The sequence below is a fragment of the Astatotilapia calliptera genome, chromosome 16 (assembly GCF_900246225.1).
Source record: "Astatotilapia calliptera chromosome 16, fAstCal1.2, whole genome shotgun sequence".
NCBI lineage: Eukaryota > Metazoa > Chordata > Actinopteri > Cichliformes > Cichlidae > Astatotilapia > Astatotilapia calliptera.
The window spans coordinates 8,495,981-8,511,398 of NC_039317.1; the positions used below are offsets into that span (position 1 = coordinate 8,495,981).

At 41.4% G+C, this 15,418-nt stretch overlaps 1 protein-coding gene across 2 annotated transcripts in view; it reads right to left on the reverse strand.

The window, feature by feature from the left end:
• The window catches only part of pdia5 (protein disulfide isomerase family A, member 5), a 77,330-nt gene that overhangs the window by 30,895 nt on the left and 31,017 nt on the right, over positions 1–15,418 (reverse strand). For both annotated transcript variants that reach the window (XM_026144230.1, XM_026144229.1), the window contains exons 6-9: positions 12,225–12,317; positions 10,569–10,629; positions 7,198–7,265; positions 3,419–3,510 (exon numbers count right to left, since the gene is read on the reverse strand). In XM_026144230.1, coding sequence (XP_026000015.1) covers positions 3,419–3,510; positions 7,198–7,265; positions 10,569–10,629; positions 12,225–12,317 — 314 coding nt within the window. The remainder of the gene's footprint in view (positions 1–3,418; positions 3,511–7,197; positions 7,266–10,568; positions 10,630–12,224; positions 12,318–15,418) is intronic.

The following is a 15,418-nucleotide window of genomic DNA, read 5'->3' on the forward strand; positions in this document are numbered from 1 at the left end:
GGCAGGGTGATTTTGAAAACACAGAAGGTGGTGACGACTGCAGTTACAGCTCCCCAAATACAGAGCGGACACTATTAAAAGGTGATACATGATTACGCTCTGTGGATTTGGAGCTTAAAACTCGCATCTTAAGTAACCCGACTTCTGCGGCACAGAGTGGCTGCTTGGAATTCAATCAGCGAGATTTATGACCGACTCTATATTCACTTGCTTTATCTCTGCTGCTGTAAAGTACACCGAAACCTTGTAGAAAGAGAGGAAATTTTAAATAAATGTCATTTAGCCAACAGTCTCTAGCATTTCCATAAAAGGACGCGGCAAGGACAAAGGAGCCGAAAGACTTCCAGGTTTTTGTTTGAATATTCGACAGGAACTTGAGGTGTGCTGTAACTCTGGGGGAGTAAGCTTTCTTAATCTGTGTAACTGAAAACCTAAAAGACCTTGAAAACTTGGTCTTGCAAACGGGTGCAATGGAGAGATAACTCCGACGGTGCTGATGCTGATTTACCCTGCAGTGATTAGCTGCTGTTTATCAGTGAGGGGCTCATTACTGAAGCCAATGGGCTCGGATGGTCGTTAGCTAGCCGTGTGCTGACACTAATGCACTCGCAGCTAACGGACTGGCTCCGGCTCAGCTACACACAAGTGTGCTGGTCATGCCCGTGTACCTGCATACACACAGTACACACACGAGATAGAAAGAAGTGCACACAAACAGGAAGAAGGCAAGAGCACACACACACACACACACACACACACACACACACACACACACACACACACACACACACACACACACACACACACACACACACACACACACACACACCAACCACAGAGGCACTTAATCAGTCCCGGTCTAATTAAAAGGCCAGACTGGAATGAGAGAGTGTTTAATGTGGAAATAAGGATGATAAAGCCAGTGCAGGAGACATAAAGAAGCAGAGCACGGTGGCACCCCAGTAGCCTCATATTTAGGGCGTGCCCCACAAAACAGCGATGCCTACGGGCTTGATCCCCAGCTGACCTTCGCTGCATGACATAATTTCGCTGCTTTTCCTTCCAGGTGTCTATTGCATTGCAAGAAAAAAAAAATGCAAACATATTTTTTAAAAAAACCCCAAAACAAGCAGAGAACAGCGTGGGAGCACTTAGTTAACAACACTGTAAATATGTGGACAGTGCAGAGAGGCTCCAGCTGGGTGGGGTGGGGGTGGGGGTGTCTGCATTAACAAACACTATCAGTCACACTCTCTATTCCTGCTGCGTATGTGGCCGCAAGCTGTGATTTTGTGTGTCTATTCATATTTGGACACTAGCGCTGAGCAGTAATCTGAAGTTATCAGATTGCCAGCAGCATACATTTCTCCAACACCTAAAAGAGAGTGCTAAATCAATGTCACATGTGGCCTTAAGGTGTTGTTAAAGATAACAAAAAAAACTCTGCTACAGCATATTAAAAGCATTTACTTAGTCGACCATTTTAATAATTTAAAACGCTGCCTTTATTAGGACCAGAGGCAGTCTTTGCATAGACAACGGCGCTGTGTGAAACAATGCAACGGCTCGCTTCACATCAGAGGGCTGTGTTTGTGAAGACAGGGAGGCTGAAATAATGAAGGGCTGTCCAGTTTAAGAGCTAAACTTTACTCACTTACTGTTACAGTGCAGTGCATTGTTACAGGGCAAGCCGGTGAATTAGGCAATCAGAGTTTGTGCTTAAAAATTCTGCCTAATAATATTTTACTTGGCCCTTGAGCAGCGCTTAAAGTCCAAATGACCCTTGAAAGTCATAGATCTTCTCTACTACATACGCAAATGACTTTCGGGATCATAAGCCTTCCAATGACAGGTAACTACAATCTCACATTAACTAAATAAGCCCTGTCGAAATTGTCCAAAGAAACCTTAAGTTACTCAGTTCACTTTTTTATTAAGACAAAGTAGGCAACGCAACATTTCTCTGTTATGCTTGAATATTAGCTTTAAGTGGACCCGTTATGCTAATTTTCTGGCTCCACATTTTTATTCTCGGACTCTACAAAAGAAGTTTTTCCATGATTCACAAACCAAAACCATCTTATCATGAGCCTGCACTCTGAACAACACATTGTGATTCATCTCCATTTAAGATGATTTTCTCCTGGTTGGATGCCCCTTACGGAAGAGGATTACGGCCACTAAAAAAAAAAAAAAAAGTGGCCACGTCTTTTTTTTCTTCTTCTTTTCCAGAATCCTGAGATTAAAGAAAAAATTTCTGAGAAAAAAAGTCAGAAGTTTCTCAGAATTCTGAGAAAAAAATAATTTGGAGGAAAAAGTCAAAATTCTCAGATTAAAGTCAGAATTCTGACTTTAATCTGAGAATTCTGTAAAAGAAGAAAAAATAAGACATGCCCACTTTTTTCCCCAGTGGCCCTAATTCTCTTCCGTAGCTCCTCGCAAAAAAACAAAACAAAATAAAACAAATAGGTGGAGCTTCTCTCTGTGTCTGAGATGATCATATTAAACATATTCTTGGTGTTTAACATGATCATCCACCTTTGTATCAGTATACATTGTCACAGTACTGCCCACCCTATGGCATGGCCACTGGGATGTGAAGGGTGTTGGACCTAAAGGGGCTACGGATATAAGAAATTGCCCTGAGGAAGGTAACAGTGCAGATCCTGGAATGAGTGACTGACTGATGGAGATTGTTCAAACACCACAGTGCAACACAGAGTAACATTTTTGGAAGACAGTTACTTTTGTTATGCATTGTCAACATGATGAAGAACTGCAACTCAAGATCAATGGGCTCCATGAGCTTGCCCAAACCTCTGAAGTGAAGGCTGTGAGAGTGGAAGCTGGGCCTCCATGAGTTCACAGTTAGAGCCATTTATCTAGTGAGACCGAAGCCCAAACTTCTTTGCATCCCTGGTGGCCAATATCTCTGTACCCTAGAGTGACGTCAGATGAATGATTTAGTGCCTATTTGCAGAGTGGTTCAGTGACTGTGGCAATAAATATATGTTCAAGCAGGACTTTAAACACTTTAAATGCCAAGAATTGTTTTTTTTTTTGGTCAAGCAACTAATTATCCCTTCAGTTTTACTTCACTGCTAACCATACACCAACACCCATGTGTTCTCCTTATTCCCTGACAGTAGCAACCACCTCCTGTGAGTGTACATTTTCAAGGATGAGGCCAGAGGATCCCAAAGTTCATCAGAAACTTTCTCCTTTGCACCTGCACGAAAGAACTGCAAACCTTAAGGGGTCACCTTTGCAAGCTGCGAGTCTGCTGCCATCACGCCTGCTTGCTGTTTAAATGGGCAGAGACTGCACTTTCTATTTGAAGTGGCCCTACTCTGATGTTTTGAGCTTTGGAAGTCAGGGACTAAGCCTAAAAAGAAACGGATGAGAGGACTCGACTCACTCAAAGTAGCAGAAGGTTGGGTAGCCTTTGACGCCGTACTCCTGCTTGAGGCCGTCGAACTCAGCTGGGTGCACATTCATTCCTGCTAGGACCTTAAGAAAAATGATATGAAAGGGAAAATGAGACATGGGCCATCAAAGATGTGAAGCAAAATGACGGCAGAGAGAGAAAAGAAATAGCAAGAACATCAAACATCGAGACAGGTCAGTCGTCATCGGCGGGCTCCAAACTGAACAAAGACGGATTACTCCAAGTGTGAACTGCGAAACAACACAGGTGCAATGACTGTTAATTAGCAGGCCGTAATCAAACACCACCGCTATAAACTTCCTGCTGACTTTTTAATTGAAAAGACAGAATGTGATTTGTCTGAGCTATATTAAAAAAGGAATCACAATTTATTTTAGACACCCACATAAAGAAAATATGTGCAGGATCCCGCTCGGTGTACTTGATAAATGTGAACTGTTAAGCATGGTATGTCTAGCATAGCAGAAAATTACTTTAACTGTCAGAAGTACAATACTGTGTGAAAGTCTTGAGTAGGGATGGGTACCAGTATCCGGTGCCGTTCTGACATAAACGGTAGTAACCAGACCGAAAGGCAGCGCACATTTCGGTGCTTTATTTCAGTGCTTTTTTTTCCTGAGATGTCATACACTTTGGATTCCAGCCAATCATTTTACCTTTCCGAGGATAGTAGGCGGGCCAGGTACGTACGTTCTTTTAGAGCAGAGCTACAGATTAAAAACGCCCAAGGCGAAGCGGTCAAAAGTCTGGCTGTACTGGCTGGACCAAAGAAAAAGTGGAAAACAACTAAACATGAGAGGTTTTTGGACAAAGTTTGTGTTTTTTCCCATTGTTTAAGCACTGCTTCCAGCCAAGAGTGATGCCATATATGCCCCATAGCTGCAGAAAAGGCTAGCATTGTTATCTTTTTACAAAAAAAACCAGCTAAACATGAGGTTTTTGGACAAAGTTTGTGTTCTCCATTCTTTAAGCACCGGTTCAGCACCGTTTAAGCACCGGCACCGTTTCAAAAGTACCGGTTTGGTACTGGTATCGGATAAAACCTAAACGATACCCATCCCTAGTCTTGAGCCACTATTCGTTTATTTCTATTTTTCTTCCAAGCAGCCAGGCTTTCTCCAGGGTTTCTACAGATCATCTAAAGGTTTTCTTAAGACATTGGATGCTTTTTCACTCATTTTCAGTCCAATTCTTATACCAGACTACTTTTAGAGGAATGTTGTTTTTCCTTTGTTAAGCGCCTTTGCACAGACCTACGAATCACTTCAGCATTAAACAGGCAACGGGGAGATAAGGCTGAAAATCAGTGGCAACAGGGCTGATGGAGTGATGAATCCAAAGTAGTAGTTTTGGTTTCAAATCATTGTCAGTCAGTAGACAGGCTCAACAGTGAGTGTCTACAGCCATCTGTAGAACACAGTGGAGGCTCTTTGTGGCTTAAAGCTCCAGAAAAAAAAAAAATCATGAACTTGATGAAGTACCGCCAGATCTAGAAAGCACCTGATTGGCAACAGTGTCATTTTTCAGCACGACCTCAGTGCCGTGATCATCATGTTGATATTTTAAAAAACATTATTTGTTATTTACTGTCTTTATTATCATTCTCATTAACTTCCTCTCTCACATATCTAATTTATTCTTAGTGCTGATTGGCTGCCAGATGGAAAAAAAACCCAAAGAAGGTGGCGGATGGTGGTTTGTAACTGCCGTCTTGACCTCCATCAGCACCGATGCTTTTACAGCTTTGTTTATTATTAGACACGGGTTGAGCCGTTTGTGGTTTTGTGTCTATTCGTCTAGTTTACCAGAACTAGCCAGCTCTCATTTCTAGCCAACTAACTGGCTGGTTCATGGTCGTCCCTCTCTTCTGTTTGCTTTAGCCAAGGATCCGAGCTCTTTTTGTTCCTCTTTCTCCTTTGTTATATTTCACATTACTAAAAGCTAGTTGAATGGCAGCATGGTTTAGCCTTCCCTTGAGCCATGTAACACTGGCAATTATCCCAAACACACTGCCAATGAAGTAAAAGCATACCTGGATAGAAAAAAGCACACACAGTGGGTCACTGTCAATCACGGACTGGCCTCCCCAGAGGCTGGACCTCAACATTAGTGAAGCAGTGCGGGATCATTTTGACAGAGAACACACATCCTAACAAAATGCACAGAAATGAGAGCTGGCTCAAGACTTCTGCACAGCATTCCATCTTATCATGTAATATTGTTTGGGGATAAAATAGAAAACATCATTATGTAACACGAGAGAATATTTTGTTTTTCAAAACGACCTCTAATTATATGCTGAGTAAAAATTAGCTCCAGATACAGTTGGCAACACTGACACGGTTGAGAGTCCCTAACTCCACTGCTTATGAGTAAAAAGTTCTGAAAATATTTCTCCAGTACAGAAGGTTATTTGATATAAATCAAACAGCTGGAGCATCCCAGGTTCCCTCTGTAATAAATATTGTACCAAACACAGCTCATGGCAAAAAAAAAATAGCGAGAGGAATGTGTATGAGTCATGACAAACTCTATGCCTTATTCCCTTTTAAAGGACGGTGCTCTGACAAAATCATGTTATATGTCACAACCGGTACTGAGAGAGAACACAGAAGAAACCTAAAAAGCTGAAACAATACAATCAAAACACATCCCCACACGAATCTGTGTTTTTTCAGCTATTTCACCCTGACAAGATGCAGAACTTCAGACGTCACCTTTGTGCCTTCCTGTGCCACGACACGGAGGCGAGAAATGTGCGATACGACTTGGCTGACCACCAATTCAGCATTCACTTATAAACAGAAGTACAGGCGCACTCCCTCACCCTATCTCAGCCTCGCACACACGTGCACACACCCAAACAGTGTACCAGTTCCCAGCTAAGAGGCTTAAATGTTCGCTACTCGAATGCATGCTTGATGATGAAACAAACATGCAGTTAATTATCTTTTCATGTGATCCTTGAAGGACAAGTGTTTATGAGATAATATTTTTCTCATGCAAACGACACGAGTACTGTTAAAAATAATAATTAAAAAAAAAAAAAAGACTAAAGAAACTTTCCCACCAGTGATGAAAACTACAGGAAAAAGTAGTCAGGACCTAAATTAGTGCTGTCAGCGTTAATCTCGTTAAAATGACATTAACGTGGCAAATCTCTCGTTAACGCTGCACGGCGTCAACACGTTAGCACACAGGGCGATCTGCGTTAACTCTCTAACGGAGATTTGCCGCGTTAATGCGGTTATGGCGTCAACGTCATTTTAACGAATGTAATTTTAACAGCACTACTCTAAACATGTAAATTATGTACATATAAAAAACATAACACGGTCTGCCGCTACAGCATATTCCTGTACATTGCTTAAAAATGCTAAAATCATTCGAAACATATTGCTGTGCAATCAAAACACAGGTAAAATCTTAATTAATCAGCAGAGAGAGGATAGGGACCTTCGAATTGCCTTTTAAAGGTCATCTGAGTTATTATGCTACTAAATCAACACATGGTGCAAAAGTTGATCAGGTACTGTGCCCGAGAGATCGTCTTTGCAGGAAACACAACCTGCAGGAAATGCCTTATTTGGTCTGTCTGTACCTTTTGCAGATTTCACATCCCTGACATTCGCTGCTGACACATCTCATTTAATGCGCGAGCATCAAAGATGACTGGGCTGCAGATCAGAGACAGGTGATGCAACACAACAGTGGGCCCACTGACTGAGGGGCAGATTTAGCACACTTACATATTTCCCTTTTGTCTCCGTGGCCGCTTGCTGAAAAATGGGCTGCATTCTCTTACAAACGCCGCACCCTGCAACCAAAATACAAAGGAGAGAAGCAGAGGTTATTACAGAGAACTCAATGGGAACACTGCTCTGACAGCTATATGATAATCTATACGACTGTCAAAAGATTTTCCATCATCTGCTAGGAGATTTTTCCCCCTGGTAAACAGCAGCTCTCAGTATGCTATCTGCTGTGAAAGATATGATGCACTGAGGATAATCGAGCACAGCGCTTGGAAACAAAAAAACAAAAAAAAAACAAAAATCCATGTGAAGTCTTTTCTATTGAACAACAATAAGAGGCAACAATTAACTGCGTGCTGAACAAAAACGACTGTTCTTATCCTGGCAAAGTGATCAGCAGGTCTGACGTTCAGACAGACGCTGCGGCTTAATTGTTTAACAATTTTGCCAAACAAAGAGCGACAGCGATAATCTGTTGCTTTATTTCTAGTTTATATTCTTAGAAAGTGAAACTAGTTTTTTTTGTTTTGCATGGACTGATCAATGAACAAAGCAAGTAATTTTAAGCAGTCGATAAAAGACCTGGCAACACGCAGGTTGTTTTAAAAGCGCTCTGTTATTTTAGAACTTTGCATCCGATTTGTGTTTGTAATAGTGGAGTTAACCAGCAAAGAAGGATCTCCTCAGTTGGAGTCCTTTTTTCTCCACATTATAAAAAACGTGTAGTACATAGAAAGATGAGACAGTTAGGGCTGTGCGATATGACCAGAATCTCATATCCCGATATAAGAATTTTATCATCCGATAACGATATAAATCACAAAAATGTAACATTTTCTGTAAATTCTGTGAATCTCGGGCAGCTCGACTTGCGGGAAGTGTTTCCAGCTGCGGGTCATGTAGCTGGAGTCGAGTGTTTTAGCAGATGCATGAAACTATACATTTTTAGACATAAGTTGTAACGGCCGCCGTTTTCTTTGTGAGTATTTATACACGGCGTGCTGCGGGGAAAAGCCTGTTCTAACGTTTGAGTCTAAGGTCTATTTTTTAGCACCTGACGGCTCTTTTTTACTTCTCATCCGTAAATAATCTGCTCTTTCACGTGATTCAGTTTATTTTGAGAAGTCTCAACAGGATCTTGAGCTTTATTGTGAAAGGTTTATGTGGAACATAAACAAGCGGGCACGCGATGGTGTTACCGTCGTTGTTGCTAACGACAACGCATAAAAACAGGCGCTTGTCCGTCCGTAGTGTGGTTATATTAAATATAAGAGAAAGAGAGAACTTTAAGAAATTAATATAGCCACTACAGTGACCATCAAAACCATGAAAAAATATTGCCGTAAACAGTTTATTTTGCGACACCACGAAACAAACGAAACAAACGATCGACGTTTTTATATCGTCATCCGATATATACAGTGGGGCAAAAAAGTATTTAGTCAGCCACCGATTGTGCAAGTTCCCACACTTAAAATGATGACAGAGGTCAGTAATTTGCACCAGAGGTACACTTCAACTGTGAGAGACAGAATGTGAAAAAAAAAAAATCCATGAATCCACATGGTAGGATTTGTAAAGAATTTATTCGTAAATCAGGGTGGAAAATAAGTATTTGGTCACCTCAAACAAGGAAAATCTCTGGCTCTCACAGACCTGTAACGTCTTCTGTAAGAAGCTTTTCTGTCCCCCACTCGTTACCTGTATGAATGGCACCTGTTTGAACTCATCATCTGTATAAAAGACACCTGTCCACAGCCTCAAACAGTCAGACTCCAAACTCCGCCATGGCCAAGACCAAAGAGCTTTCGAAGGACACCAGGAAAAGTATTGTAGACCTGCACCAGACTGGGAAGAGTGAATCTACAATAGGCAAGCAGCTTGGTGTGAAAAAATCAACTGTGGGAGCAATCATCAGAAAATGGAAGACATACAAGACCACTGATAATCTCCCTCGATCTGGGGCTCCACGCAAGATCTCATCCCGTGGGGTCAAAATGATCATGAGAACGGTGAGCAAAGATCCCAGAACCACACGGGGGGACCTGGTGAATGACCTGCAGAGAGCTGGGACCAAAGTAACAAAGGTCACCATCAGTACCACACTACAACGGCAGGGAATCAAATCCCGCAGTGCCAGACGTGTTCCGCTGCTGAAGCCAGTGCATGTCCAGGCCCGTCTGAAGTTTGCCAGAGAGCACATGGATGATACAGCAGAGGATTGGGAGAATGTCATGTGGTCAGATGAAACCAAAGTAGAACTTTTTGGTATAAACTCAACTCGTCATGTTTGGAGGAAGAAGAATACTGAGTTGCATCCCAAGAACACCATACCTACTGTGAAGCATGGGGGTGGAAACATCATGCTATGGGGCTGTTTTTCTGCCAAGGGGACAGGACGACTGATCCGTGTTAAGGACAGAATGAATGGGGCCATGTATCGTGAGATTTTGAGCCAAAACCTCCTTCCATCAGTGAGAACTTTGAAGATGAAACGAGGCTGGGTCTTCCAACATGACAATGATCCAAAACACACCGCCCGGGCAACAAAGGAGTGGCTCCGTAAGAAGCATTTGAAAGTCCTGGAGTGGCCTAGCCAGTCTCCAGACCTCAACCCCATAGAAAATCTGTGGCGGGAGTTGAAAGTCCGTGTTGCTCGGCGACAGCCCCAAAACATCACTGCTCTCGAGAAGATCTGCATGGAGGAATGGGCCAAAATACCAGCTACTGTGTGTGCAAACCTGGTAAAGACCTATAGTAAACGTTTGACCTCTGTTATTGCCAACAAAGGCTATGTTACAAAGTATTGAGTTGTATTTTTGTTATTGACCAAATACTTATTTTCCACCCTGATTTACAAATAAATTCTTTACAAATCCTACCATGTGGATTCGTGGATTTTTTTTTTTCACATTCTGTCTCTCACAGTTGAAGTGTACCTCTGGTGCAAATTACTGACCTCTGTCATCATTTTAGGTGGGGGAACTTGCACAATCGGTGGCTGACTAAATACTTTTTTGCCCCACTGTATCGTTATATCGAACAGCCCTAAGACAGTGTGTCATGTTTGCCAGGTGCCATAAATATATATATATAATCAGATTGCAGTATTGATTACAACGGTTTAGTATTACCAAGCAAACTCTAGTTTATTGAGCTATTCCCTAAACTGTACTCTCTCCCCCGGTTTAGACACCTTATAAAGTGAGTTAATGTAATATTTGAGGACAATAATAGCTGCTCTTGTTTTTCCAGACATACTGTTTCCCACAATATGTGCAAGCAGGATAGCAAAATGAGCACTGCTTGTCCCAGTTATTGTGAGCTGCTAACACTGCAGGAACAACGTAATAATGCAGACTCACAGGGAGCATAGAACATCATGAGGACCGGCCTCTCTTCTTTCTTCAGCAGCTTCCTGAAGTCCTTCGAGAGCGAGGAGGGAACAAGAGATGAGTCAGGATGCTTTTCAGCAAAACACATGTATACACATGTATATACAACACACACGATAGCTTGATTCCTCTAATAGTATGCTCCATGTTGGATTTCTGAAATTCTCTCTCACACTCTTTGGTTTAAAATAGCAAATCATGACATCATCTGTTATTTCAGCTTTGTATTCGACCGTGTGTGAGAGTTATTCATCACATTAATCACAGAAAAAGGAAAGGGAGGACTTTCTTCTTTGGACAGCAGGCACATCAGCCCCCCATACCAGTTTCCCCATTTTCATCATCACTTTCATGAGCTCAGCTACTTCCAAAAAACATAAAAATCACACATTCAGCACAATCTTTTGTTAACACATTCAACAAGCCTCAGGGTGAGAGCAGGCGATAACCAGGTCCCTCGTTCTTCAAATGAAAGGAGGGTTACTGTGTTATGCTCGCCTTTGTTTTCTGTTACACATGTACTTTTACAGTGGTGGATGCTCAGATTTCAAGCTGCTTTAATCATTTTTTAATCATCAGTAACATGGACATCTCAGGCACAAAGCTCTGGCTGTGAGAACAGAATTTTCCAGCTGCTATTTAAACCTTCTGTTTGCGAGGGGCAGCCAATCAGAAGACAGCTGGCTTAAAAAGAGTGTGGGGCTAATTGGAAAGGAGCTAATCAGCTTCTTTAAGACTGGGCTACAACAAGGTGCAGAATGAGACAAATATTTATTACCAGTTTCTCTATGTCTGTAGTTCAGGAGACTAAACGGATCATCTGCTAATCAGAAGGTTGGTAGTTCAATCCCTGGCTGCTAAAGTCTGCAAAGTGACCAAGTATCCTTGGGCAAAACACTGAACCCTGAGTTAATGTTAGAAAAGCGCTGTAAAAGAGCCAGTCCATCTACCATTACTACCGATCCACATCAACACATAAACCACGGTGTGAAAATAGGTATAGGTCAGGGATGAAACCACTGTGAGACCTTGCCCCACCTCATCGTGTGAACTATTCAGATCACCTGATGCAAAGCGTGAGCAGCCATTGAAGCACCTGGGAAGGGATCTCAAGCTTGCCTTGACAAATCAAGTCCAGTTGTCTTCTTTTGCTCAAGCTCTCAAGACTATAAAATAAATAAGGATCATGCAAAGTGGCTATAGTCCAAAAACAAAGGTCTTTCTAAATTCCATATATACTTATCTAAGGATGAGGTAGCTGTTTGTGAATATGCTGGCAGTTTTTGATGATTTTGCAATCTGACTTGTCTGGATGAGAGCCGTTTGGAGGCTTTTAGGCTGTAAAGGCGGGACTGTGTGAGTGACCTCATGAACTACGCCGAGCAGCTCTTTGACGATAAAGCCTGTTGCTTTTTGTGTGCGGGGCTTTGTGTTGGTGAGATGCTGCAGTATCAGAGTCGGGGGGCTAATCAAAACTTTAACACAGACAAATTGAGGAAAGATGCAGCCTGTGCTTGTGAATCACAGTAAATGTACGTCCCCAGTGATGTTCTGGATTTCTTAAATGGAGCTAAATGGATATTAAATTAATCCAAAGCCCAAAAGTTTATTTAAATTGGTACTTACTTTTTCTGTCTCTATGTGGACGACATCTTTAGCCTCAGGGTTCTCCTCCCACAGTGGGGGCCCCGATGGGTCTTTCAAAAACGCTACCATTGACTGAATGAGAAAAAAAAAGCAAAGTCAAAACGACAGATCTGCGACAGCCTGTCTAAACAAAGCCAACAGTTCAAATCATGCAACAACTTTTCACTGCCACAAAATAATCCTATGGGGGTGAAAAACCAACATAAAAAGACGGAGTGGTGATTATTTACGTTGCCGAAGTCGCTCCTAAATTTAGTTGAGGCAACGCTGTAGGTTGTGCCAGATGGAAGCTCATATAGATGAACATGTTCATGCATCCAAGAGGTGTCAGCGCTATTTCAGTACCTCTAAGTGTCTACTAATGGGCTTGGTAAAGCTTTCTGTAAATATAATGAACCATATGTCTGTGGAGGCAACAGCAGGAAATATTTCTTTTAGCAGTGCTCTAACGACGGCGCGTGTGCACGGGCGGAACATTTAACGACCTTGACTTGATTATCAGAACTACTTTGTAATGGTTGAAACAGAGACTTGTGGAGGTTTATTGTTTCAGATGCCTTTTAATCTGTCAGAGAAACAGCGCAAACCCTAGCAAGCAAAGTAATAAAACCATGCACCATTCAAAAGAGTGACAGCTTCCACCTTATAACGAGTTTCTCTGGTAGAAACTCATTGAAAAAATAAAAAGAGAAGGATTTCCATATTATAGAGGAGAGAAGTAAACGGTTAATTTCACTTTTATCTAAAGTCATAATTTGCCTTTTAGGAAATATCTATATGCAGCAGCTGTCTTGCAGTGAAAGGCATTAAACTTTAAGCTGACCAGCAACATCTCTATGGTTGTTGTGGCTGATGCATATTTTATATTGCACTCTGTATTCCAAACATTTCACGCTAGAGGTACCTGTGATCCTTAAATATGTAACCTGCAGCTGGATAACTGGTAACAAAATTAAGGTCTTGATTTTTTTCCTCAGGATGTGTTTGCTACAGAATCAGAGTAACAGATGGTGCTATGACCTCATTAACAGGTCTGGAGGCTATAAGCTAAATCAGTCTAGTGTGCCAGCATTAGTTGAGGCAGCCAAAGTGCAGACCTGTAAAGAGCATCATTAGAAGCTCTGCATCACATGTTCAAAATTATTAAACCTGTCGGGTGTGGCTTGCTGGAGTCTTATATTATTACAAACACACCTTGTAGCTAACATGAAGATCAATCACTTGACGCTAGGGCTGTGTCATAACCATATAACCTGCCATAACACCACTATAAATGTTTATGTGACATAAAAGTGTCATGTAATGATATCATTGCTATAGCAACAGCTTATGTTCCCAGTGCAATCAACAATGAGACATGGCCGGGCATGTCTGAGAGCGAGAGCCAAGTGTCAGCCTCCAATGATCATTTAATACCTGAAGATGGAGCTACTTCGAAAACCTCTAACAAAGCGCAGTACTTTGAAAATATGCAAGAAAACTGTTCCCGCTAAGGGTGAAAAAACAACCAACACTTTTCACCACTTGAAGCAAAAACATGCACTTAGTTGAGTAGCTGCTCTCACTAGTTGCACCCCAGGAAGGAGTAAAGGGTGCACTTAGACGAAAGGTAAACGTTTGAAATGACCAGTGTGGTTTCGTGGTGGAAAATGGACTTTAAACAGACGGTTAAAAAGTTCAACCCAAGATAAATCATACCAGGTAGAAAGAAGTATTTTTCAGTTTTAATATGTGACAACACTGTGCTGAAGTTAACAAGGTTACTTTAGTAAGGATTAAGCAGTCATGCTATAGCTTTACTTACTCCAGGGAAAACACTACTCAGGCTACCTTTCTGCTTACATTTGACTTATTAAACTATAATGTGGCTGCTGTCTGCATTATATTTCAGTACATTCACACTTCAAATTAGGTAGTATACCACCAATTACAGCTCATTATAAAAGCACTGAAAATACCCTTAATTTTGTTTGCATTAATAAATGCTGCTGTCTGCATGATGCAGTCAATAAAACCAATAAAACATTGTTAAGTATGGTGATTGTGAGGCGACTGCAAGGTCCCCTTGTGGAAGGTGACAAACTGCAATTTAATTCAGGCTGACTGCAACGACTCTCAGACAGATTAGTGAAGGTTTGGAAATAATTGCAAGATAATTTCTAAAAGCAGACAGACTGCCAATACACTGGCATCAATCACAGTCAGTCTGTGTCAATGAGCACAGCTTGTCTGCAACTCAACTGTCTGCCAACTGGTTGTATCTCGGTTATACAAACGAAGATATAAAAGCATATTTGAATTTCTGTTTCAGATCCACGAGTTTTTGGCTAAACTGAAATTAATAAGTTAATTTGTGAATTTCTGGGTATGTAGACAGATGTGCATTTTTTCTCACAGCTGCAAGTTTTTTGTGTTGTAACTGTATTATCTCAAACACACACTGATAGCTTCCAGTTATCACCAGACTAATACACAGAAACAATCATAAACATAAGCCAACATAATGCTGTGAGAAGCCAGGACCTTCTTGCTGCGAGGCAACAGCGTTAGCTACAGCGTTAGCCCCGTACCACCAGCTTGTTACCATTATATCATTAAAATTCTCAGTCATCTAAAATTATGTTTATGATAATCTGATGACTTTTCTCTTTTTTAGCTTTTTAGTTCGCTCTTTTGCTGCTGAGTGCTTCAATATGGTCAATATGCTCCGTCTTCTCTTTGGTGCTGAGAACACAGTGCAGAGTCAATCTGTGCAGCGTTTCCTCTGAAAACTACCGCCTGCCGTGACAAAAAGCATCGCTATGAAAGTGAGAGTATGATTGTGCCATGAGAGCAAGGTTGCACAGCAGGCAGATAAACAATGAGCTGAAACTAACTGTAAGGCACTATAAAGCTGAGGGGGGCTGCACATAGAAATAAAGAATTTGCAGGGTCATTGCTATAAAGGTCACATTTTCACACAGTGACACTGTTTTCAAGCTGTTATTTGATGCACTGTTGATATTAAAATGCAGGTTATAAATGATTTCATAAATAGCCAACTACATGTAACCACAGATGCTTCTGGTTCTCAAAGAAAAAAACAAACAAATAAATGAATAAAAATCAGGCAAATTCTTAACATTGTGTCTAATATTCTTGTGTGGAAAATACCACACATTTTTTCCATTCAT